Genomic DNA, 25943 nt, shown 5'->3' with positions numbered 1-25943 from the left:
ATTAATTGCTCTCAAAGCCACAGCTGAAATGTTTATAACTAAAAACTCCAGGTACTGCAGTGTAACATTCTTTTCTAGGAACTTGGAATTAGGATCCCCAGACCAGTGGGACACGGACCAAGCAGATTCATCCCAGAAATGGAGGTATGTAGTAAGGCTTTCCATTTTGCACAAAAACAACGAATTTGTGACAGTTTTGCCAGTGTTGGGAGGGGATTCTCAAAGTTTAATGTTAACTGAGGAACAGCTGTTAATATGCAAATTTCTATTAGTGCAACAAATCATTAGTAGCGTTTGGCAACTGAAAAAGATGTCCATGTAACTTTAATACAGGTGGTCCTCAACTTACATTTCACTTAGTAACCATTCAAAGTTACAACGGCGCTGAAAAAAGTGACTTAGGACCATTTTTTCACAGTCACAACCTTTGAAGCATCCCCATGTGATCATGTAATCAAAATTCAGATGCTTGGCAACTGGTTCATACTTGTGACCGTTGCTGCGTCCCAAGGTCATGTGATGATCACCTTTTGCAACCTCCTGACAAGTAGAGTCAATGGGGAAGCCAGATTCACTTAATAATCAGGTTACTAATTTATCAGCTGCAACGATTCACTTAACAACTATGGCAAGAAGTCGTAAAATGGAGCAAAACTCACTTAACAAATGTCTCACTTAACAACCAATATTTTGGGCTCAATTGTAGTCATAAGTCAAGGAATACCTGTATTTAATTGGCCATTTTATACTGCCCAATTCGATTGGGCTTCAAATATTGTTTGACCTGACCCATAGGTGTAACAGACCTGCATGTTAAATGAATATAATTAGCTTGTGAACTTTAATTCCAAATTAAGATTCACAAGTGGCTTCGGAAACGGATTTATTTTTCACTGCTTAGCAATTTGGAAGGTGCTGTAATACTTTATTGACTGTCACATTGCTGATAAGTAAATATATGCTTTCTATTTATTTCTCAGTTAAAATGTGCCTCCAGATACGGTAATTAATCAGTCACATTATTAATTTGTGGTTCACATACTGTTTGACATGTTTGGGCAATGGTTAATTTCTAGAATCTCTTATCTGCCCCAACTCAGTGTGTGCACAGTATAGAGCAGGCATATCAGGCTCACGACGTCATGTGACTTTTCTCCCATTGCCGGCAATGGGGTGGGTGTGGTTTCAGTATGATGCATCCGGCCCATGGGCCGGCAGTTTGACATGCCTGCTATAGAGACTTAACAACTCATTTGGACAGTTTTTCTCATCCTCTACGGCTTGAAGATATATGGACTTCATCTCCCAGCATTCTTCAGCCAGCATTTATGGCTGGAGAATTCTGGCAATTGAAACCCATACATCTTAAAGTTGCTGAGGTTGAGAAACACTGACTTTGTAGATTACAATTATTTAAAATATTTTACTTTTGCTGCTAGAAAATATTATTGTGATTTTTTTCTCTCCTCTGATTCACACAGATACTTCAAGTGAGCGCTGAGGATCCTCAGATGTCTTCTTTGTTTGCTGAGCCTTTCACAACTTTAGGACATTTGGATAATATTACATTGGTGATGGTTTTTCATCCCCGGTATCTGGAGAGCTTTTTGAAAACACAGCATTATCTATTGCAGATGGATGGTCCACTGCCTCTTTGCTATCGACACTATATAGGTATAATGGTATGTTGAATTATGACCCATGAAACTTTTTTTTTTACAGCATTAGTGTTTCTCTTTAAAGTTTGTGACTGTGCTTAGAGAATCTCAGTATTTCTGTGAATTGTATTAATTTGTAAAAAGAACAGTGTTCTATCTCTGGAATATTTTGAGATATCCTAATGATTTTCTATCTGCACTAAATATTATACACAAAAGTATACATTATCATAGATATAACTTCTTTATCAAACTGAGCAACGAACAAGTTGACTTTTGTTTGCACTGTCATTTCCATAAAAACAGTCAATTTAGTATCACTGATGCTGAGTAAAGTGGTTTTCTTATTCCCCCCATCAATCATCCTCCCTTCAGTCTTTCAATACAGCTCTAAAATACCAAAGCAAAGCTGATTTAAGATTAAGTGGACTTTTAGGGAAATGGATTTAAAACGATAACACTGATGTTTTATGGCTGCATTTAAATCAAAAATGTTGTTCCACAATCTGATAATCTGAACTGGCTTGGGCAAGCTCAGCTGTAAATTTGGAAACTTCCTATACTTTTAATAACCATGCCAAGGGTTCTATGATGATTTCAGTAGAAGAGAAGATGTAGCTAAACTGTAGATTCCTTGGTATGTTCTCTGATCTTGGTTGTCATTACTCAATTAGGTAACATCATCAGTGCTAGTGAATGTGGATTTGCTCCCTGTTTATGTACAGTGGCTTGTCCTCCTGGTTTTGATGAGGGTGTGGATTTCTACTCGTAGTTCCGTGATGAGGGTATTGTTTTCTGCTTGTTTGTCGGTGTTAATTCATGGTTATTTGGGTGTTGACTGCTGGAGCAGATTATTCTGGTCTTTGTTTCCTTTTTAGCTTTTGTCTCTTTTGAATGGCAGGTAAATATGCTTTATTTCTTACAATAGCTGATTTGTCTGAATACCAAGTTTCCAGGAATTCTCTAGCTTTTTAGGAATTAACTTCCTCTACGATGCTCACAATTTTCCAGTTGAAACTATAGTTTTTTGAATCTGTCCATTTTTGGCTGCATGAGATTATGGAGTTTTCATTGTGTCCTTCTGACTGTTCATGGATCTGTTCTTCTAGTCTTCAGCCTGCTTGTCTGACATACTGGCTGCTACAGTCCTTATACTGTATGTAGTAGATGACTTCCATTTTTTTTCTTCATGGGCTACTGGTTGTTTTGATTTACTTAAGAGGTTTTGGAGGGCTTTAATTTAATTTAGTTTGCGTGCTATGCTAATGCTGTGTGGTTGAAATAGTCCTGCTGATTGTTTCTGAGATTTTGCTGTTGTAGTGTTATTCTTTTCATAGCTTGCGTTGGTAGTAGTCAAACTTTTTGATAAAGCTGCATGGATATCCATTTTGTTGGAAGAAGTTGCATAGACAATTTTCTTCTTCCGATGTATAAGCTTGCTGCAGTGTGTGCTTGTCTGAATAATGTTCTTACACAGCTCCTCTTGTAGGATGTTGGGTTGTAACTTTGGTAATGGATTGTTCACCTTTTCTCTATCTCCATAAAACCTATAAAACATTTTCCGTCTGGAAACTTTTTAACAGCGAAATGGCTATATAAAACAAAGAGATTACAGTTTTGAATGAGTTCAAACAGAAATTAGAACTAAACTATTATGTCTCAGTAATGATGTCACTATTGTATGATAGTGATAATAGGAAAGAACAATTATTTTGCATCATTGCATTCATACATTGTCTTCCAGTTCTATCACCAATTTGCAAGACATTTTTTTATTAAATCATTTCAATTCCTTTCTTACAGCGTATATTAAGATAAGATATGCATCTTTTACATTTATTAGTACAGGGATTAAAGGTTTCCTACAATTTTTGCATCCTGAGAATATGAACAGGATTCTTGACTCATTGAGGTTGTCTACATGCATGCTTGTTACATTTAAAAGGAATTTAAAAGTAGCCAGCTATTCAGTGGTGCATATCTAGTCTATTCTGCTTAACAGTGATTAAGAAGGTAACTATATATTTAAATGCTATAAAGATTTGGTTTCATTATTTTTATTAAATGCATTAATACATAGTAATAATCTAATTTCCAAAAATCCTGGATGATTGCATGGATCTATGCCTCATTGGAGAAAAATTCCATCCTGGTTAGTTTTGTTTTTATTTTATTTTTATTTTATTTTAATCCCATTTATATCCCGCCCTTCTCCGAAGACTCAGGGTGGCTTACAATTTAAAGCACAAATCAATGTGCTTAGCAATAGCCTTCATTCTATGTATATGCCTGCTTATTAGGGCTTTCGCCCGCCCCCCCAAGCGGCATTATTACAAAGTCAGCTTATTGCCCCCAACAATCTGGGTCCTCATTTTACCTACCTCGGAAGGATGGAAGGCTGAGTCAACCTTGAGCCTGGTGGGACACGAACCTGCACTAATTGCAGGCAGCTAGTGTTACTTAAGGAGCCATTAGCCCACTGCTCCACCAAGGCTCTTTTTTTAATCTACCAACAACTTTCAGTAATATCAAACATGGTATCCTCTGGGTTACCATGTTGCGAGGAGTTTGCAAAGGAAGAATATTTTATTGATCTAGTTTAATTTTGATAGAATACTTTAGAAGGTAATACTAAGAGGCTCATGTAACCCTTTGGCCTGGATCCCATGGTGGGGATGTTTTTTATCCTGTTTGTTGGCATTTATGTAAAACTGTTAAAAGAGATCACTTGAAGATACATAGTAAATTTTTATTGCCTAGGATTGGCTAGGCAATAAATGCAGAATAGTCCTTGCCCCAAAAGATTAAGCAATTTATTTGACTCACTTAGGAGCTGATTCGACTTTGTGTTTTTGTTCTTGCTGTTTTCAGCTTGTTGAAAAATCATCTAATGAAGATTCCGTTTTATAAGCCACCGTATGCAAATGCTTTTTAGGGGAAAAATTGGATATCATTTCAGTCAATGAAATTTCTGTCTAGAAATACAGTCCTTAAATCAGGGATGATCGATGTACAGCCCTCCAGATGGAAATGAGCTCCATTCTCCATCAATCCTCACCATTGTGATCATTCTGAGAGATGAGGGAGTTGCAGTTTATCCTACATCTAACTCATTCCTGTAAATAATAGGATTTGCCTCTCCAAGTTGCTTTCAAATTTAATCCATTTCACTATGTTATTTTTCAGTTTTGATCTTGCACATAAGGCATATCAAAAAAATGAAAAAAACTAAAAGAGAATACATGATTTTTTTCCAGTAGTGTGCAGTATTGGGTTACATGCATTATTTTGCTTATGCAGTGTTCTCTGTAATTACATTTTTAGATGATTATGGAACATCTCTGTTGCATAATTCTTGTTTGCACATTGTTCTCTAGGCTGCAGCAAGACATCGATGCTCTTATTTGGTGAACCTTCATGTCAATTATTTTCTACAAGTTGGAGGAGATCCTAAATGGCTGAATGGTCTGGAAAATGCACCTCAAAAGTTGCAGAAGTTGGGTGATTTGAATAAAATCTTGGCACACAGACCCTGGCTCATTACAAAGGAGCATATTGAAGTAAGAGTGCTTCTTGAATCTATTATGATCTTATATTTTTGAAATGGCTGTCATTATTTGATGGTCCGTAATTCTTAATGTTTGTTATTCAAATTTAAGTTATTGCAGAATCTGTCTCCAGATCACTTTAATGAATTCAGGGTTCCCCACCCCGTCACTTGTTGCAATATTTTTTTTTTAAAAAAACAACAACTTTCTTTTTGTTTTTAGTATGCTCACACAGAGAAGGCCTCCTCAGGGTACCGTCGGCTAGACAATGTCGGCTGGCGAACCCCAGGGGAAGGGCCTTCTCTGTGGGAGCGCCAGTCCTATGGAATCAGCTCCCCCCTGAGCTTCAGATGGCCCAAGATCTCCAGTCCTTTCGCCGCAGCCTCAAAACACTCCTTTTCCACCTGGCTGACCTGGACTGACAGGCATTTTAATTATGTTTACAATTTTTAATTTATTTTTAATTTTTAATTTTAATTTATTGCACAGATGACTTTAATTTTAATTTTATCTTAATTTCTGTACTTATTATATGTTATTGTTGTTAGCCGCCCTGAGTCCTTCGGGAGATAGGGCGGGATATAAGCCATTAATAAAATAAAATAAATAAATAAATAAATAAATAAATAAATAAATAAATGAAACAAGAATAGATCATCCATTCTCTACAGAAGTGCAAAATTGTACCTGTTTTGATACTTTTTCTCTCCAATTTTTTTGAGTCCTATAGCACTGACGACTGAATTGTTTCTGGATGTTTGACTTTTACAATATTGAAAGTAGTTAAAATATATTGTTTCAAAATTCATTTCCTGCGTAGACTTTGTGCTTAGTCATCTTTAACCACTGCCTGCTTTTATTTCTAAATTTCATTACTGATCCATAGAATGAACAATAAACGGTGTAGTTCTCATAGTTGCCAAATAAAAAAGGGCTGTAGTTAACATGGTTTTGTGCATTTTAAAAGAACTCTTTAGAACACAACATTAATCTCTTGCCTAGTATTTTTGATCCACTGTGGACTTACATTTGTGATATTACTTGTGGTGTGATGATTATAAGTTAGTGGTGGGATGCAGTGTGGAGTCCCAGAAGGGAGGGACTGTTTCACAGAGGGCAAAAAGGAGTTTGATAGGTCTGCTAGTAGTTTACAAAGGATATCTATAGTTATGCAGATAGTTGCTTTAAACTGGCAAGAGCCTGTAGGCGAACAACAATAAAGAAACTTCTCAGAGGTAGCTCCCCATGTCGTTGTTGGTTCTTGGGGCCTGACGGAATTTGATGTAATGATTACATTCCTTCTCCTTGCTTTTTGTTTTAAAGCAACTTCTAAAAACTGAAGAACACAGCTGGTCCCTGGCAGAATTGGTCCATGCTGTAGTACTCCTCACACACTATCACTCGCTTGCTTCATTCACTTTTGGCTGTGGAATCAATCCAGAGATCCACTGTGATGGTGGTCACACTTTCAGGCTGCTCTCCGTTGATGGCTATTGCATTTGTGATATAGCAAATGGCAATCATGATGAATATAAGATGCAGACCCCTGATACAGATATTACAGTGAGTATTATGTTCTGAAAGGTTGAGCGTGTTTACCTTTTTTAAAGGCATCTGCTTGTTGTTTATATTTGCACAGTTGTCCTTCCCTTTGTCTCTCCCTTCTCCTTTTTTTTAATGGAGAGAATGAATACTTTAAACCAGAGGCCCCCAATCCCCAGTCCATGGACTGGCACCAGGCCATAGCATGTCAGAAACCGGGCTGCGTAAACAAGTGAAGCCCCATCTGCGGGATGCAGGCAGCATGCAAAACCACACCCCCTCCAGTCCACAAAAAAACTTTTTTCCAAGGAGAACCAGTCTCTGGTGCCCAAAAGGTTGGGGGGGCACTGCTTTAAACTATCAAATAAATCTCTTTAGTAATGCAAGATGGCTGCTGCAAAGGGGCACACTGAAATGGAGTATATCTGTTAGTTAACCATTGGAGGAGACTTCTGTATGCCTTGGTAATCATAGTGTTTGAACACATAGACCCTAGGACACCGAAAGAAATTCAGAGAAAATTTTTGGAAGTCAGAGGTGTGGGAAGAGGCTGCCATATTAGACTGAAGGCAATTTAACTTGGATGTAGTCTGGAACAGTGGGGCCCCCAACCTCTGAGACACCAGGGATCGGTTCCGTGGAGAGAGGTTTTTCCACAGACTGGGGGAGGTGTGGTTTTGTGTGCTGCCTGCATTCTGCAGATGGGGCTTTGCTTGCTTGCGTGGCGCGGTTTCTGGCATGCTGTAGCCAGGTGCCGGTCCACGGACCAGGGGTTGAGGACCCCTGGTCTAGAACATGGCTTTTCATTTGAGCTGCATCTTTTGTACTGTTACTAATACTGTATATCTGTTAATATATGTTAACAGTATTTCCTGCAGCAAATAAACTGTTAGATGTAATTGCATGCCAGGAAACCCAATTGGATTAAGATACACAGACTTGGATTCCTCTCAGTATGAGCTAGAAGAAACATCAATTTTCAAGAAATGTTTTTCTTCTAAGAGTTGGTCTGACCTTTCTAAATTAGCACTTGGAATTATCTGATATATATCTCCTGCAAGACAAAGAATGGTTAGGTTATAAGATTGTTTTTATTTTCAAGATTATATTATTGAAGGTAATTATAAAGTTCTTGAGGAATGGATAGTCTTCTCACAAACAGTTTGCATCATGTTAGCGTCATTAAAACAAACAAACATTCAGTTCTTACCGTAGTTTCCGGCGTATAAGACTACTTTTTAACCCATGAAAATCTTCTCAAAAGTCAGGGGTCGTCTTATACGCCGGGTGCTGAAAATTTAGGGACAGGGCTGGCTGGAAAACCTGGAGCGGATCTCCCATTTAGTCTGCGCAGGGAAAGCGGGACCAATTGGAAAAGAAGCTGCAGTCTGTGATTTTTTACAGGCTGGGGTCTGGGCGTCTTTCCTTCTAAAGTTGAAGAGCAGCTGTAGTATATCCCAACTTGAAAGGCAGGTGGGGAAGGCAGCAGCCAGAGCAGCAGCTTAGCTCTAAGGACACATTTGACTCAGGAACTGGGCGGGCTGGCTGGAAAACCTGGAGCGGATCTCCCATTTGGTCTTTTTTTTTAAAATCCCATTTATATCCTGCCCTTCTCCGAAGACTCAGGGTGGCTTACAATTTAAAGCACAAATCAATGTGCTTAGCAATAGCCTTCATTCTGTGTATATGCCTGTTTATTAGGGCTTTCACCACCACCACCCCAGCAGCATTATTACAAAGTCAGCTTATTGCCCCCAACAATCTGGGTCCTCATTTTACCTACCTTGGAAGGATGGAAAGCTGAGTCAACCTTGAGCCTGGTGGGATGCGAACCTGCACTAATTGCAGGCAGCTGGTGTTATTTAAGGCTCTGCGCAGGGAAAGCTTTAGAGTGAATTAGGAAAAGTGAAAAAGTGAATTAGGAAAATAGGGAACAGTTGCTGGAATTGGGTATGTGTAGCTTAACGAAGAGAAGGGTGAGGGGTGACATGATAGCAGTGATCCAATATCTCAGGGGCTGCCACGAAGCAGAGGGAGCCAAGCTATTCTCCAAAGCACCCGAAAGCAGGACAAGAAGCAATGGATGGAAACTAGTCAAGGAGAGAAGCAACCTAGAACTAAGGAGAAACTTCCTGACAGTTAGAACAATTAACCAGTGGAACAACCTGCCTCCAGAAGTGGTGAATGCTCCAACACTGGAAGTTTTTAAGAAGAGACTGGACAGCCATTTGTCTGAAATGGTATAGGGTTTCCTGCCTTAGCAGGGGGTTGGACTAGATGACCTCCAAGGTCCCCTCCAACTACTACTACTACTACTTATTATTATTATTATTATTATTATTATTATTATTATTATTATTATTATTAATTATTATTATTATTATTATTATTATAGTTTAATCCACTTGCACTGTTTTATGTTTACATGTTTGATGACAAACAGCCTTATGTTTATAAGTGACAGTTTTCCTACTAAGCACCTGCATGTCATAAGCATTTGAATTAAAATTACCATATTAAAATCAAATCTGATGTTTTTAAATTTTTATTTGGTGTGCGTTGGAAGAAGGGTAGTCTTATACGGCGAGTATAGCCCAAACCCTATAATTTAACAGGAAATGTAGGGGGTCGTCTTATACGCCCAGTCATCTTATATGCCGGAAAATACGGTAATTGTAAGAAGTACTGGGACTATAAAGTGTTACCAGTTAGAAACATGATTTGCCGCTCATGTAAGATTTTATTAATAATAATGCAAGACTTCAGCCTTTTTGAAATTTGTTCTAACAAGTTTAAAATAAAGAATTAGCTATATTATAGCAATCACAATTATAGGATATTTAATGTTACTATCCTGTGATATAGTGCCACAGTAAGGAACCACTGCTAGCAATTCCTGCCCGCAAGTATATTTATGCATCAACTTTACATATTCTCATTTTGGGACATTTAAAATTACTTCAGGCGGTAAAACAATTACTATGTATTTGCTATGCAAAAGAAAAAAATGTTCCTTTAATTAAGCATCAGAAAAATTATATTTGCTTCCTTCTTAATTCTATACATAGACATTCTAAAAAAAGTTCCAAGTACCATGTTAGGTATAAAATGGAAAATCTGGTTTTTATCATAATAAGAGTATCAGTGCTACATTGCAATTTTAAAAATGTTGCTATTAAAGATTCCCGAGCCCTCCTGTGAAGTAGAAGCACTCATGGAAAAAATGAAGCAAATACAGGAATGCAGAGACGACGTTGAAGCTAGTCAAGAGGAAAAGGCCACACGATTTGAGAAGGAGAAAAGAGAAAGCATGTTGGTGGGTTGCTCAGGTCAGAATGTATTTAATATTTATTTCTTTATATATTTTTTAAAATTCTGATATTTAGAGTGTACTTCCTCATTATCATGTAACGTAAATAATTCATCAGGGCAACCATAATTGCTCTCTTCTTAACCAGGGGTAAAAATGGGCCACAATTATCACCGTCACCACCGTCATCATCCAAACCTACATTCAACAATGCACACTCTAAAATGTTCTGACCATAAGGCAGTAATTTTTAGAAAGTTTGTACCTAAACTACCACCCCTCAGTGTAGGCCTGACATTGCTTCCTTTAAGAGATCAAGAATCCAACTATTGTTCAAAAAGTTGTTAACTATTTCACAGCTCAGTATAGACCTGTCAGATTTCCTAAGCAAGATGAACAATAATGCAGAAAATAAGTGCCAGGTCTCAGAGATTGTCCATGTGTTGGTCAAAATAAAAAAAAATATAACATCTTAACTAAATGGGGTCTTCAGATGTGCTGAAAAAATATAATTCAGGTTGGTACAAATGGAAAACTTGCAGACCCTAAGCCAGACGGTGTGGAACTGCTGCCTTCCAAAAATTTCCAGCCACAAAATTCCCAACTTAATGTATCTGTTGGCTGTGTGACTCACAATTCAGGGAGCCTAAAGAAGTCCAGATTGAGTAAATACAGTGAAATCGTGATTTATCTTGATGAAAAAGATTTTATAAGGATCAGACCAATTTTCTGCACAGATTGATATTGTTTGCATAATACTACACACACAAAGTAAATAGTATAATTTGTCATTTGTGAAACAGCACCATTATGCAAATGACATAAATTAATACAAGAGGCATAATTAGTGTAATGGTATCAAGCAGATGATGCAAATTGTCACATTAGCACTTGCCAGTTTAACAGACATTCATTTATAACAATCATCCTTAAAATTAATCTGTTAAAATTTAAGAAGTTTAAAAAATGGAAAGCTGCATAATCACTAATAGGACAAAGCAGATTTTTTTTATAAATAAATGTGAATTCATTAGCTCAGTGGAGCAGGCAGCAAGTTTGGCTCTCTCTCTATTCAGTCACTTCATTTTAAACTGAAAGATCTGTATGGGCTTAAAATATCTCTCTCAAATGATAAAAACGGTTTTGTGTTCCATACCATAGTAAGTTTTCAACAGCACTAGGAAATACTGAAAACGTTACATTCAAACCAAAAAATCTGCTCCATAATTTTTACGTCATTTACAAATCCCTAATGACAATTCCATGTGTGTAGGTATAATAACCATAATGACTTAACAATTGTCGATAAGAACAATAAAAAAAAATCTGGAGAGTGAATGTTACAGAAAATGAAGATAGCACGAATAAGGAAGAACTGGGGAAAATAACAAAATACAAAAGACTTACAAATAGAGGTTAAATGACTGTGGTAAAAGAAAGTAGTATCGATAGTGATAGATCCCAAAACATCTGGAACACCACTAGAATAAAAGTGGCATTGACAAAATCGCCATTAGTCAATTGTAAAAGGCAGCTTTACTTAGAACAGCTTACATCCTGCGATGCTATCTTTTAACTCCAGGAAACAACATCTGCTTATCCCAGGTTCTTGGGATGGACTGAATAGGTGGATAAAAACACCAAATCAAATCTAAATATTTGGCTGACCCATCAGCCGGGATCTATTTCATGTAGGGCTTTATAGGTATCAACCAGCATTTTGAATTACACCTAGAAGCAAAATTGGCAATCAGTGCAACTCGTGAAGTGGAGGTGTTACATGAGTCTTATTGATGCATGCCCATCACTGCTCCCACGACTACCTTCTTGATCAGTTGAAGCTTCTGGGGTGTCTTCAAGGGCAGCCCAAATAGAATGTGTTATAGTAATCAAGCCGTGAGATGACTAGGGAATGAGTGACTGTCTGCCAGAGCCCTCCAATCTAGGAAAGATGCAATGGGTGTACCAGATAAAAGTTGTGCAAATATCTTCCTAGCTACAGGTGCCCCTGCACGTGTATGTACTGTAAAAATACATAATTGCCTAAGAACAAATAGGAAGAGTGTGTGTTGCAAGCAATTTATATGTTGCAGCATGCCCAAGCCAAGGCTTCTTTCTGTTCAGTTGGCTCATTCTCACTGCCTGTCAGTTATCAGAAGCAGCACAAGACAGGGTGCTCACAACCTGCCTGTAGATCAACTAAGTCTTTTATGTATACTATTTGATAGTGGAAAAACTGACGTATTTACAGTATGGAACTTGTAGCCCAAAAATTGCAGTGGCAGCTATTACTGTACAGCTAAGCTTGTATAGTTGGTTCATTACCACTAAAGCTGTGAACTTTGTAGATGGATGGTAATTGTAACTACCCTATCAATCTGCTTATGAAGAGGCAATAAGATCATAAGCAAGGATCTTTGATGCTAATTCCTAGTCCTGTATACATTATTAACCCTTTTCACAGTAATTAAGCAGGAGTTCATTCTCAAGGGCTAGTTTTCTCATATTTGGAAATAAAGAAAACAAGTGTGTCCATTTTTCATTTGCTACCACGTAAATGTTGTTCAAATAAGTTGCAGCTCTCCATTACATAACACATAAGGTGAACATGTATTGACCCTTATTTTTATTAAAAGCGAAGATTATGTGGGGGGAATTCCAGTACCACATTTTTGAAGAAGCTATATTTTATCTGCAAAATGCTTTTGATGATGATAACTTTATTGTCACTTTGAATGTACACCAATACATCAAAATGAAATTTTGTTGCATACAGCTCTCAAAGGGTCACCACCTCCGATATATACTCCTTGTTTGGGGCCCACTCAAATTTCACATTGTCCATTTTAGTCTCTAGGGAGTGAACGATGGCAAACAGGACAGATGGAAATGGGGCTCCATGTGGATTAGCCCTCAAATTCGCTTGTATTCTGACAACCTCGCCTTATTTTCGCCCCTGGAGCACGCTGCTGCTGCCGCCACCAACTCCTCCAAAAGCCCCTCTCTCTTCCTCTGGGCCTGCCGACAGCCTCATCCAGTTCCTTCGCTCCATAAGCTCCAGGTCCTCTCCTCCTCTGCCTCCTCTGGAAACAGCCCTGATTTGCAATAGAATACATCACTGGGCCAGCAGTCAGATCTTGCTGCTGGTAGAACAAATTCAAACAGCGCCAACGACTTTTAACGGTCTCACCAACAGTTCCAAAACAACTAGAAACTCGCCAGGCCAGCAAAGATTGTCGGTTGTATGTCGTATGTTACCTTAGTTCCACCATGTTGCTCAAACATGTATTGATTACAGAAATTATTTATTATAATTTTGCAATGTGCTTTAAGCTGTTTTTGTGAAATTACCTTGTTATACATTTAACAGAAGATGAAGAAATAGCACCAACAAGAGATGTATCTCGTCACTTTGAGGACACTAGCTATGGTTACAAAGATTTCTCAAGACATGGGATGCATGTACCTACCTTCCGTGTACAGGTAAGTCATACATTTTCAGTATAGAAATGTAAAGTGTTCTCCAGAATATTAGGTGTATAAATTACACAGAATATTAGGTATATAAATTACACACTGTATGTTTTTTTATATAACTTTAAAGCAAGTGTAGGCAATTTGGTGCCCTGCAGGTCTGAACATTTACATTGTTCTCAGGCAATATAAAGGGGGATTATTGTGAAAGCTATGCAGATAACCATTCATTTAGCAACCTTTTAAAGTGACAACGGCACTGAAAAAAAATGACCTGCGACTAGTCCCCATATTTACAACTGTCACACCATCCCCACTGTCAAGGGATCAAAATCCAGGCACTTGACAATGATGGGCATGTATTTAGATACATGGATCATATGGGGGAAGTCAGCGTTCCAGCCAGCTTCTGACAAGCAAAGTCAAAGGGGAAAGCCAAATGACTGCATGATTCACTTAACTGCAGTTACTCAGTTAACAAACCTGGCAAAAAATGTTCATAAAATGAGGTGCAACTCACTTTAAAAAAAACACCTTGCTTAGGAATGGAAATTCTTGGTTATAAGTTGGAGGACTACTTCTAGTTGAAACCAGTGGAGGGCAACAGAGTATCCATGCTGTTGGCATACATAGCGATTATTTACTTAATTTGGGTTTTGAAAATGAAGTGAAAAATATATTTTTCTACTTTATCAAAAAGTTCTTGAGAACTTGGTTCCATGTACCTGTTTTGCTTTTAAGGACTATTCGTGGGAAGACCATGGGTATTCACTGGTAAATCGTCTCTATCCAGATGTAGGACAACTGATAGATGAGAAGTTTCAAATTGCCTACAACTTGACTTACAATACAATGGCTATGCATAAAGATGTGGATACATCAATGCTTAGACGTGCAATCTGGAATTACATCCACTGTATGTTTGGAATAAGGTTGGTCCAGATCAGCTTTAATTTATTTATTAATTAATTAATTAATGGGATTTATATCCTGCCCTATCTCCCGAGGGACTCAGGGCGGCTAACAACAACAAAACTTAAAGGTCTTTGTACAGTAAATTAAAAATAAAAATTTCAAATAAATTAAAATAAATTAAAGAATAGAGTTAGAATTGTAAATATAATTAAAATCCCTGTCAGTCTAGGTCAGCCAGGTGGAAAAGGAGTGTTTTGAGGCCGCGGCGAAAGGACTGGAGATCTTGGGCCATCCGAAGCTCAGGGGGGAGCTGGTTCCACAGGGCTGGCGCTCCCACAGAGAAGGCTCTTCCCCTGGGGGTCGCAAGCCGACATTGTCTAGCCGACGGTACCCTGAGGAGGCCTTCTCTGTGTGAGCGTACTGGGCGATGGGAGTTCGTTCCCGGCAGCAGATGGTCCTGCAAGTATCCCGGGCCTAAGCCATGTAGGGCTTTAAAGGTAAGAACCAGCACCTTAAATCTCACCCGGAGGGCAACCGGTAGCCAATGCAGCTCACGCAGGAGGGGTGTAATATGGGAGTATCGGGGTGCTCCCATCACTACCCGTGCAGCTGCACTCTGCACCAGTTGAAGCCTCCGGGTGGTCTTCAAGAGCAGCCCCATGTAGAGGGCATTACAGTAGTCTATACGGGAGGTAACGAGTGCGTGGGTGACTGTACGTAGGGCATCTCGGTCTACAAAGGGGCGCAACTGGTGTACCAGGCGAATCTGGGCAAATGCCCCCCCTAGCCACGACTCCAATATGATCTTCAAAACTGAGTCGTGAATCCAGGAGGACACCCAGGTTGCGTGTTCTATCAACAGAAGGTAATATCTCTCCTCCTATAATCAAAGATGGAACCTCTTGGACTAAACGAGATGTCGGTACGTAAAGCCACTCAGTTTTGGCCGGGTTGAGCCGGAGCCTGTTCTTTCCCATCCAAATCTGTACCGCTTCCAGGCAACGGGACATCACATCGAGGGCATCACTGGGTTGGTTTGGGGTGGAGATGAACAACTGGGTATCATCCGCATATTGGTGATACCTCACCCCAAAACCACGAATGATTTCACCCAGCGGCTTCATATAGATGTTGAACAGGAGGGGCGAGAGCACCGATCCCTGAGGCACCCCACAACTAAGGGGCCTTGGGGTTGACCTCTGCCCTCCTGCCAACACCGTCTGCGAACAGCCCAAGAGGTAGGAGGAGAACCATCGTAGAACGGTGCCTCCCACTCCCAACCCCTCAAGACGACGCAGCAAGATACCATGGTCGATGGTATCAAAAGCCGCTGAGAGATCTAATAAGACCAGGATAGAGGAGTAACCCCTATCTCGGGCCCACCAGCACGACCAATGCCGTCTCTGTGCCTGAAACCCGATTGGTACGGATCCAGATACTCAGTTTCCTCCAGGACCAAAGGGAGTTGCCGTGCCACCACGCTCTCAACGACTTTCGCAAGAAAGCGAAGGTTGGAGACAGGACGAAAGTTGTTTAAAATAGCTGGATCCAATATAGGTTTCTTAAGGAGGGGCCTTACTACCGCCTCTTTCAGGGCGGCAGGGAAGTACCCTTCACTCAGTGAGGCATTGATAACTGCTAGGATCCAGCCTCGTGTAATCTCTCGAGACGCATACACCAGCCACGAGGGACACGGGTCCAGTAAACACGTGGCGGCACTTAATTTCCCCATGGTCCTGTCCACTTCATCTGGAGTCACAGGATCAAACTCTTCCCAAATGTTCTCGGCCAAACTCATCGTTTTCCTCTCGTCAGATACTGCCCAGTCAGAGTCCAGACCAGCCCGAATCTGAGCAATTTTGTCCACCAGATATTTACTAAATTCCTCGGCCCGTCCTCGTAAGGGGTCCTCTCCTGTCCCTTGATTTAAAAGGGAGTGGACCACTCTGAACAGGGCGGCCGGGCGGTTGTCTGCGGACGCAATGAGGGTGGTGAAGTAAGTGCGCTTTGCCACCTCCATTGCCACAAGATAAGATCTAGAAAAGGATCTTAACTGTGTTTGGTCAGACTCGGACCGACTGGTTCTCCAAATGCTCTCTAGGCTCCTTCTCCGGCGTTTCATCTCTCGCAGGTCCTTGGAGAACCAAGGAGCGAGTCGGGATCTGCGTCGGGTCAGAGGACGCAAAGGCACAACGCGGTCGAGAGCCTCCGAAGCAGCCTGTTGCCAGGCATTAACTAAGGACTTGACTGGGCTGTGGGAGAGGGAGGTAGGGATCAGTCCAAGCGCCATCTGGAAGGCGCCTGGGGCGGAACCATCTGGTCGGTTCCGCCTCCTGACAGCGGGGGGTGACATGACGGAGGCCCAACCGCAGGAGATAATGGTCTGTCCATGAAAGAGGTTGAGATGTTGGAGTAACCCCACCCAGTCCATTAAGCCATTGCCCAGAGATAAAAATAAGATCAGGCGTGTTTCCCCCCTCGTGAGTTGGGTCCTGAATAATTTGGGTCAGGTCCATGGCCGTCATGGAAGCCATGAACTCTCGGGCCACCTCCAATGTACTGCCCAGGGAAGGCAGATTAAAGTCTCCCAGAACCATAAGTCTGGGAAATTCAACCGCCAGTCCTGAGAGGGCGTCAAGTAGCCTGGGTAGAGCCATTGCTATGTAGCTTGGAGACAGGTATACCAGCAGTAGGCCCAATTGACCATCAGGACCCCACCTTAAGAGGAGGGATTCACATCCGTCTATCTGGGGGGCAGTGGTCTCCCATGGACAGAGGGTCTCTTTGATAACGACCGCCACGCCACCTCCCCTACCCTGAGCCCGAGGTTGATGCAGCACACGGAAACCTGGAGGGCATAAATCAATCAGAGGGACCCCTCCCTCTGGGCCCAACCAAGTTTCCGTGATGCATGCCAGGTCTGCGTCTTCCTCCTCGATCAAATCATGGATGAGGGGAGCTTTATTCGCAACAGACCTGGCATTGAAATAGATCAGTCTGAGCTCAGGTGTCTGCCCTCCCCCTTCCCCAGGACAGCAGGTGAGAGCCAGAGGGTTGGATCGTGCCACAGCTCAAAAATAGCGATTAATTATTTTGGGAATTTTGCTCCCCATATGAGCTCTGTACATATGCAGTAGGCTTAAACACTTATTATCAGACTGAGTTTATATAAAGAACCTACATCAAAAGGCACGAGCATAGAATCAATAAACTCGATAAAAAAAATAATTGCACTGGTAACTCCTTATTATCAGATGGTTTTAAAGGCAAATTCATGATAACAATTCTGCTTGAGGTAAGAGCCTTGTACCCTGAAAAAGCTAACCATAATTTTAAAAGTAAAAGTGATTCTAGAACAAAGGTCTTGTGTTGCTCCCAAATCTATGGCTGGAAGCTGTAATTTGTCAGGGAAAGCCGCAGATCGGAAAAGGCAAAAGACAGCTGCAGTACTCTGAAAGTCAATACCTGGACAGGACCGCCTAGATTAGAAGATAGAAACAGGCAAAACACCCCCCCCAAAAAAAAAAAACGTGGGGATAGGTGCTATTTCCAGCATATTGAGAATTGACAAAAATACTCAAGGTACTACTGTAATTGGGATTTTAGCAAGTGTTTAAGATGTATCAGAAAACATGGCTATGATACAGCAAGCAATAGCACAGTAATTATAAATGGCAACAGTGTGATGCAAAATCTGAACGTATTTATTCGTCTGATTATAGATATGATGATTATGACTACGGTGAAATTAATCAGTTGTTGGACCGCAGCTTTAAAATTTATATCAAAACCGTAGTGTGTGCTCCTGAGAGGACCACAAATAGAATGTATGATAGCTTTTGGAGGCAATTCAAACATTCTGAGAAGGTATGTTGTATATGCATTGTTATATATCTGTGTCTTGTGACGTAGTAGGTTGAATAATAATGCTTGACAGTTGCATCTACTAACTAAGGCATTCATTTTGCTTATATTGACTTAAATAGCTCTTTACACTTTCACCAGTCTGTAAAGTTTTTTTGTCTTTACATTATTGCTGTTAGTGGAAATCACAGCATTAATGAATATACTGTATTGAAAAAAATTCTGTATGACTAGAGGTATCTTGTCTCTCCTGATAAAGACTTAGTCATGCCAGGCCTAAAGCCAGGATCACAGGCTAATGAGTATTACACATATAGCAACCGTATGGAAGCTGTAGTCCACCTAATTGGCTGTTGCATAAGATTCCTGCCAGCATCAGCCACTAGTATGTTCATGGATTTCTGTCTGGCTTCAATTCAAATATTAGCAGCATTTCTACATGCCTTAAAAAGGTAAAGGTAAAGGTTCCCACCGCACATGTGTGCTAGTCGTTTCCGACTCTAGGGGCCGGTGCTCATCTCCATTTCAAAGCGGAAGAGCCAGCGCTTGTCCGAGGACGTCTCCGTGGTCATGTGGCCAGCACGACTAGACACCAAAGGCACACGGAATGCTGTTACCTTCCCACCATAGTGGTCCCTATTTTTCTACTTGCATTTTTACATGCTTTCAAACTGCTAGGTTGGCAGAAGCTGGGACGAGCAACAGGCGCTCGCTCTGTTACACAGCACTCGGGATTCGACCCGCCAAACTCAGCATCCCAACCCACTGAGCTTAGAATACTGTAAAGCAGAGGTCCCCAACCTCTTGGGCACCAGGGACTAGTTCCATGGAGAAAGGTTTTTCCACAGACTGGAGAGAGTGCGGCTTTGTGTGCTGCCTGCATCCCAGAGATGGGGCTTTGCTTGTTTGTGCAGACCAGTTGCTGGCATGCCGTGGCCCAGTACCAGTCCACGGACTGGGGGTTGGGGACCCCTGCTGTAAAGCACAAAAGATACTAAACCCAACTTTTTTTGTTTTCTTTAAGGTTCACGTCAATTTGCTTCTCATAGAAGCACGGATGCAAGCTGAACTGCTTTACGCTCTGAGAGCCATTACTCGTTACATGACGTGAAAACTTTGGGCAGTAGTAATCAAAGGGGCAACTTACCAGGGCTTGTTAAGGGGCTTCTCAACCAGCAGGGGCTAAAAGCCATGAAATTATTTGTGCCATAATGTTTATTATTATTACTACTGCTACTACTAGTATTATTGCAGCTCTTTCCTTAATGGGATATCACTGCTGATGTTGAACTTAGTGGTAGGACAGTTGTTCAGAGACGGAATCAAATGGATTCCAGCCTGCTCTAGTTAGCATAGGAGGCAATGACTTCTGGCAGACAACTAATTACCGAAATCTTTATGTATTGTTACAAATAATCTGGAAGATAAGAATTTTGCTTTTGATACAAGGGTGAATAATGTTTTTATAAAAGTCCTGATGCTGCTGAATTTGCTGGTTAAATGAAGAGACTAGCAATTCCAGTTATTAAGCTATAAACAAATGCAAGCAATGCTATTGTCTGAGCCTACATTGTATGTGATCCTTGCTGATAATGCAGAGCTGAACAGGATGTTACATTAAGAGTTCTGATTGTTAAGAGAATCTTTTGCTGTCTGGGTTGGGCTTATTATATCAGACTGAAGCAGTGTGAGACTTTCAAAGCTGCTTAGAAATCTGCAACTTTGTGAAAAGCTAAATAGTTGAGAGCAAGGATAGATAATCTACTTCTTCAGTATTCCTAGAAGCTATCAAAGGTGTAGAAACATCCATTCGGGTATCAAATAGCTTTTTATTAAAAACACTCATTGCTACAGCCTGCCCCTTAAGCAGCAGCTTATGTAGTTAAACAAGAAATTTAACATAAAAACAGCAAGAACAAAAACCCTGTAAGTGACTTTGACATATACGTGTGAGTGCGTGCATGTGTAAAATATATGGACACTTTTTGTATGGAGTCTGTTAGTATTACTGGGTTGTTTAAATAAAAAAAAAATCCTCTTTTTTCAGACTTCTTAAACTAGTATCATTTATTACAAAATAGACTAATGAATGCTGTGCCTGGTGTGTATTTCTAATTTGTGTTTGAGAGAAAAACGACAAAAGTTAAACTGCAGTTCTTGACAGTTCAACAGGAAGCATCTGCTATTTCCTTTATTCAAAAATACAAGGCAAATGCTGATCCAAAACATATAAGCCAAATGTGCAATTTTAAGTTGGCTTTGGCTAAAAATACCAATTTCATTCCCTCTATATGTATTTCATTTGTGAAATCAAGAAACTATCTCACTTACCAAATTAGCTTATCAATAAATGGACAAGGATCATAATCTTATCACATAAATACATTTACAAATGTTTAAAAATAAAAATCTGCCTTTATACTGTGATTTTTCAATATATTTTTAAAATATTGGGTGGAGAATGTTAGTCTGAATCATCTAAAAATTAATGTTGAAATTCTTGACCAAATGCAATATTAGTTCTATACATTAAAACCTAACAAAATTATTTAACAACGAATGCTGTCTGAATTCCTTTATCTATACTTGATAACCATAGTACTAATTCTTGCAATCTTTTATAAAATCTTGTATAAACCATAACATTATTATAAAGTGAAATCAAAAAGATACTTAATTCAGATGTTGTAATTAGTTTATTTTTGTTTCTTAAATGCCACTGTAAATTTAAGAAAAAGGTATTCTACAATGAATGTACATGCTATGTAGAAAAACTAAAAAAACCAAGGCATTTTTCATGGAAACAACATACTGAAATGTTTTAATATCAAATGATTTGCAAAAGCAGCAGCAGAAGTGATTTGCACACTGATTGAATCGAATCAACACCCATCTTGAAATGAAGTATTAGGAACTCGAGTAACGATTTTCAATTTTGAATTCTCTGGAGAAGTTTCTGTGCCACAGGTTTGAACTCTGTTTCCCAATAAAGTTTGTGATATTCTCTTAAGTCACTGTCAAAACTGTAAGCCAGTGCCAGTTCTTCATCTACAGCAAGAAAAAAAAAGTACCTACCGATCAGCATTAAATATACTTAAAACAATTTAAAGAGTTATTCACGCATGTATTCGGATGTATCTGCTACCAACACGGAGAAGAATATTTTAAAAAAAGAATGCACACAAAAATCTTAAAATTTCCTGAGGGGTTTTGGTGGTTGTGGTTTTTTCCCCCTGCCTTTGAGTCAGATGTGACTCCTAATTACTTAAATGAGTTTTCTAGGCAGCATTTTTAGAGGTGGTTTTGCCACTGCCGCCTTCTTGAGGCTGAGAGGGAGTGACTGGCCAGAGATTATCCAGCTAGCTTTCATGCAGAAATAGAACTCAGTTTTCTGTGCTCCTACCTCAGGGGTGTCAAACTCAATTTCATTGAGGGCTGCATCAGCATTGCGGTTGCCCTCAGGGGGCCGGGTGGGTGTGGCCTGGGTGGGCGTGGCCTACTGGGTGGGCATGGCTAAAGTGCATATGGCCTACTGGGTGGGCATGGCCAGCTCTACATCGTTCGCATCAAGGGTGCCTATGGGGGCCTGGGCAGGAGTGGGACAGATCTGAGGGTCTCTGGCAGGAGGAGGGTCTCTGGGCCAGGGCCAAGGCAGTGGGGGCCGTTCCCTCACTGTTTCCAGGATGGCTTCGGGGGCCACATGAAACCACTTTGTGGCCTGGATCTGGCCCCCGGGCCTTGTGTTTGACATGTCTGCCCTACCTAGTCCAATAATTTAACTATTAGATCAAACTGGCTCTCAAATAACTCATAGCTTTTTTAAAACAAAACCAGGTGGTTGGTACCATGTTTCTCTGAATGTAAGACCTGGTCTTATAATTTTTTCCCTGAAAGTAAGCACCAGGGCTTATTTTTGGGGTGGGTATTTTATTTTTGCGGCCACAATGGAGCAGGAGGCAAGCTGGGGGTGGGTGGGGTGGAAGACAAAGTGAGATGGTCCAGAGGTGCTGCAGCCAATAAGCAAAGGCGGTGGGGGACGGTTTGAGGACGAAGTGAGGCGTGGGGGGTGCAGAGCTGCTCCACGAGCCCCACATGGGCTGACAGAGGGCATTGCAGCAAGGCTACCAACGTGCCAACAACTGGCCTCGCCGCTGCGGCTCCAGCAGCCCCATGCAGGATCGCCCAGCCTGCTTCTTACTCACTGCCACAACAAAGCAGGAGGCTGAGAGATGCACCGGTGCCACGGCCACTAAGCGAGGTGCGGGGGGGTAGAGGATGAAGTGAGGCAGTGGGGTGGAGGACGAAGCTTCTCCTCCTTACTCGCCACTGCAATGAAGCAGGAGACTGAGCGATGCACCAGTGCTGCGGCCACTAAATGAGGCTGGGGGGGGGTTGAGAACTAAGTGAGGCAGGATGGAGGATGAAGCTTCTCCTTACTTTCCACTGCAACGAAGCAGGAGACTAAGCAATGCACCCTGGCCGCGGCCACTATGTGAGGCGGTGGGTGGGGTGAAGGACGAAGCCCCAAGAATATCCTTGGCTGCCTGGCCTGCAGAGCCCGGATGCTGGCGGAGTGAGGCGGCGGCGGCCGCAGCAGCCCCTTCCCCATCACCCTTCACTTCCCCAAAGAATCCCTTGACTAACCTGCTTTCCAGCTCCTCCGCCACCGCCATGTGCAGGGCAACAAAAGAAGCCTGTGAGACTACCAGTAAAAAAAATAAAATCAAAGAGACCTTCCAATGCGAGATCTTTTTTTCAGGAGAAGTTGGAAGGTTGGATTGATCTTTTTTTTTTTTAACCGTAGTCCCACAAACTTCTTTTTGTTGCCTTGCAAGCGGAAAACAGAGCTGGAAAGGAGCTTAGTGAAGGAATGCGGTTGCCCTGGGCTGGTGGTTACGATTTGGAAGGTCAGTAAAATGAGGACCCAGAGTGTTGGAGGCAATATGCTGACTGTAAACTGCTTAAGACAGGGCTCTAAAGCACTATGAAGCAGTATACTGCTAATAATAATTTCTTGCTAAGACACTGGAAAGACTCTAAATAAAATAATGGGCTACACAGAAAAAAAGTCCTGTAAAAGCAACTTTCTATATGTCTTATTTCCATTCATTAAAGAAACACAGACTGTTTTTACAGCTTACCAAGAAATGTCATAAGAAGAACTAGAAGACTGTTTGAGTCATCGTCTTCAAAGCAGGGTTCATTACTTGTAACATTCTCACTGTAGTTCCACAAAGTTTTGCATATCAAACCAGCCAGTTGCCAGTCTGTGGGCCCAAAATCTCTCAAGCAATCGATTAATCTGTTATAATAGGTAAAAAACAATGTTTGATTTTAAATAGCTGTTATTAAACCCTTGCAAACCTAGAGTCTTTGCAGAAGCCTTGTAGGAAAATAGAAACAACAATATACTAGATATACCACCACCACCCCAGTGTGAATTTCAGCAATATCTTTTCTGACTGGACTACTTTCTAAGACTTACTTTTTAATTCCTCCTCCTTCATTCAAAATACTCCGCCTGCTTTTATCTATAGTAAGATTGAGGAGAACTCCACAGGCTGAAAAGCAGACATCTTGGTGCCTGGCATCAAGCAAAGCAATCATGAACTTGTACACTAGATCACAGAAGGAAAAAAAGAGAACAAACTTGCTTTTAAGAACGGATAACTGTATCAGCTGCACCATTACAATACTGCTATGCCACTTCTAAAGGACTGAAATATTGATTTCTGTAGCAATTATCAACTCTCTATGCATTAATGAAACTGACACATTTTTCACACGCTTATCCCAATAATCTCAACGTGAAGACTTGGCATGACTATCTTCAGCAGAATTTCATTAGATGTCTTTTTAAAAAGTCCCCTGATACAAAGCTTGAACTCATGAATTGATGTCTCATTCATTTTTGGCTTTTCAAATTTTTTTAAAGTAAAAAGGATGTACAGTAGTGGCCAAAATTGTGGAAACCTTTTGGGAAAAGTGTATTTTTGAGGTTTTGATGGCTAATAACACCACTTTTTTTGGAATAGTACCATAAAATTATATATTAATGGAAAGATAATTTAATCAAGAATATAATGCAACAAAGTTTGTTCAATTATCTGTACTGTATTCTATGAAAAGTTATAGAAAAAGGAAGCATAACTTGCTTAGGTTGATATCAGGTAGCTTTCCTTCATCTGATTGTAGCCAATGAGCATAAATGTTTAGAGAGCCAATCCTGTGTCATCTTGTTTTGGCAATGAGTCAATCAGATCACAGTAGGATTCAGTTATTGATGTCATGTATTGAAGCTGAGAGGAGGACATTTTTCAGTGTGTTATGTGATCGCTATCATGTTGGTTTGGTTTTTTTGTGTTCTTTCATTTAGTGAGCTTGTAAAACGTAATAAAATTAATGTAATGGTTGACTGGTTGCCCAGAAAGCGATGTAAAATAGTATTAAGTGAACAAGGCTACTGTTATAAAGAAATTAGAAGAAAAATGGGTTAAAACTTAACCAAAGGTGGCATTTCTACTGTACACTTTTCCCAAAAGGTTTCCACAATTTTGGCCACTACTGTATTTTAATTGGGAAGAAATTTATTTATTTTATTTATTTTAATCCCATTTATATCATGCCCTTCTCCGAAATCAAAGTGTTGTATGAAATGATATACCTGCCTTTGCAAATTCTGCTTAAGTTTAACTCTCCTTTTATGTCCCTTGTCCAAGCATTCTCAAATAGAAGTCTCTATGCAGATCATTTTAACAGCCATTTCTTTTAAGCAAAATCTAATAGGCAACGTTTATATAATATATAATTTGTGTTACTTTATGTAACGTGGGCATTTCTAATGAGATAGGAACTCACCCTTTCGCTGTATAATAAAATTGCAGATTTCATGGTTTTGAGAAAGATTACCAAAGACACGAATAGCCTCCAGAATTCCATCCATATGACTGCTCATTAACATCTTTAAAAGCACTGTAAGTGGAAAATACACTGCACTTGATATACTTTTAAGGAATAAGTATCTTATTCCAAAAGCAGGGCAGATAAACATGTGTCCTAGAAGAGCAGATTAAGCAATAAGTGTACATCTTTATTTTTAAGTTCTCAGAGGAGAGGAAAAAGTTGTTGCATGTTGTACCTCAGGCTAAAAGTGCCCCGACACCTACATATAAATACAATTTATACAATGGTATGCATAAATCAAGTTACCTTGGTCAAATCTTAACACTAACAAACAGGATATCAACATAGTGTAGAAGTAATATCCATAGTTAATGCAGAAACTGAAGTTTAAAATAGATGCTTCAGCAAGGCAATGTTCAAATCAACCCTATTTACAGAAAAGAAAGATTTTTGCAATCCTTCACAGTCCCCACAAATGAGTATTATTGAAAATCTATAGGGAGAACTCAAATGTGTAGTTCATGCAAGGAGAACCTAAAATATTTCTGATTTAGAAAAGTTCCCCATGGAAGAGTTCAAAAAGTGTTTCTTAGCACATTAGCAGAAATGTTTGAAAGCTGTTTTTTTCTGCCAAAGGAGGTATTTCAAAATATCCACTGAAAAGGTAGCCAAACTTTTGAATCTGCAATATTTACTGGCTCTTTTAAAAACTTCAAACCTGTACACTGA

At 40.2% G+C, this 25943-nt stretch overlaps 2 protein-coding genes across 4 annotated transcripts in view; one reads left to right on the top strand and one right to left on the bottom strand.

Annotated features, from left to right (window-relative positions):
• SESN1 (sestrin 1) overlaps positions 1-21321 on the top strand; it is a 60752-nt gene extending 39431 nt beyond the window's left edge. For both annotated transcript variants that reach the window (XM_083349363.1, XM_083349364.1), the window contains exons 2-10: positions 79-144; positions 1482-1682; positions 5036-5218; positions 6530-6769; positions 9930-10077; positions 13429-13541; positions 14274-14464; positions 18170-18314; positions 19336-21321. In XM_083349363.1, coding sequence (XP_083205489.1) covers positions 79-144; positions 1482-1682; positions 5036-5218; positions 6530-6769; positions 9930-10077; positions 13429-13541; positions 14274-14464; positions 18170-18314; positions 19336-19422 — 1374 coding nt within the window. In that variant the 3' untranslated portion in view covers positions 19423-21321. The remainder of the gene's footprint in view (positions 1-78; positions 145-1481; positions 1683-5035; positions 5219-6529; positions 6770-9929; positions 10078-13428; positions 13542-14273; positions 14465-18169; positions 18315-19335) is intronic.
• The window catches only part of ARMC2 (armadillo repeat containing 2), a 51135-nt gene continuing 46314 nt past the window's right edge, over positions 21123-25943 (bottom strand). For both annotated transcript variants that reach the window (XM_083349359.1, XM_083349360.1), the window contains 4 exons: positions 25170-25283; positions 23797-23929; positions 23453-23613; positions 21123-21359 (listed from right to left, as the gene is read on the bottom strand). In XM_083349359.1, coding sequence (XP_083205485.1) covers positions 21241-21359; positions 23453-23613; positions 23797-23929; positions 25170-25283 — 527 coding nt within the window. In that variant the 3' untranslated portion in view covers positions 21123-21240. The remainder of the gene's footprint in view (positions 21360-23452; positions 23614-23796; positions 23930-25169; positions 25284-25943) is intronic.

The sequence above is a fragment of the Vipera ursinii genome (genome assembly GCF_947247035.1).
Source record: "Vipera ursinii genome assembly, chromosome: 1".
NCBI classification, from domain to species: domain Eukaryota; kingdom Metazoa; phylum Chordata; class Lepidosauria; order Squamata; family Viperidae; genus Vipera; species Vipera ursinii.
This window is presented reverse-complemented; position numbering and strand designations above follow the sequence as displayed.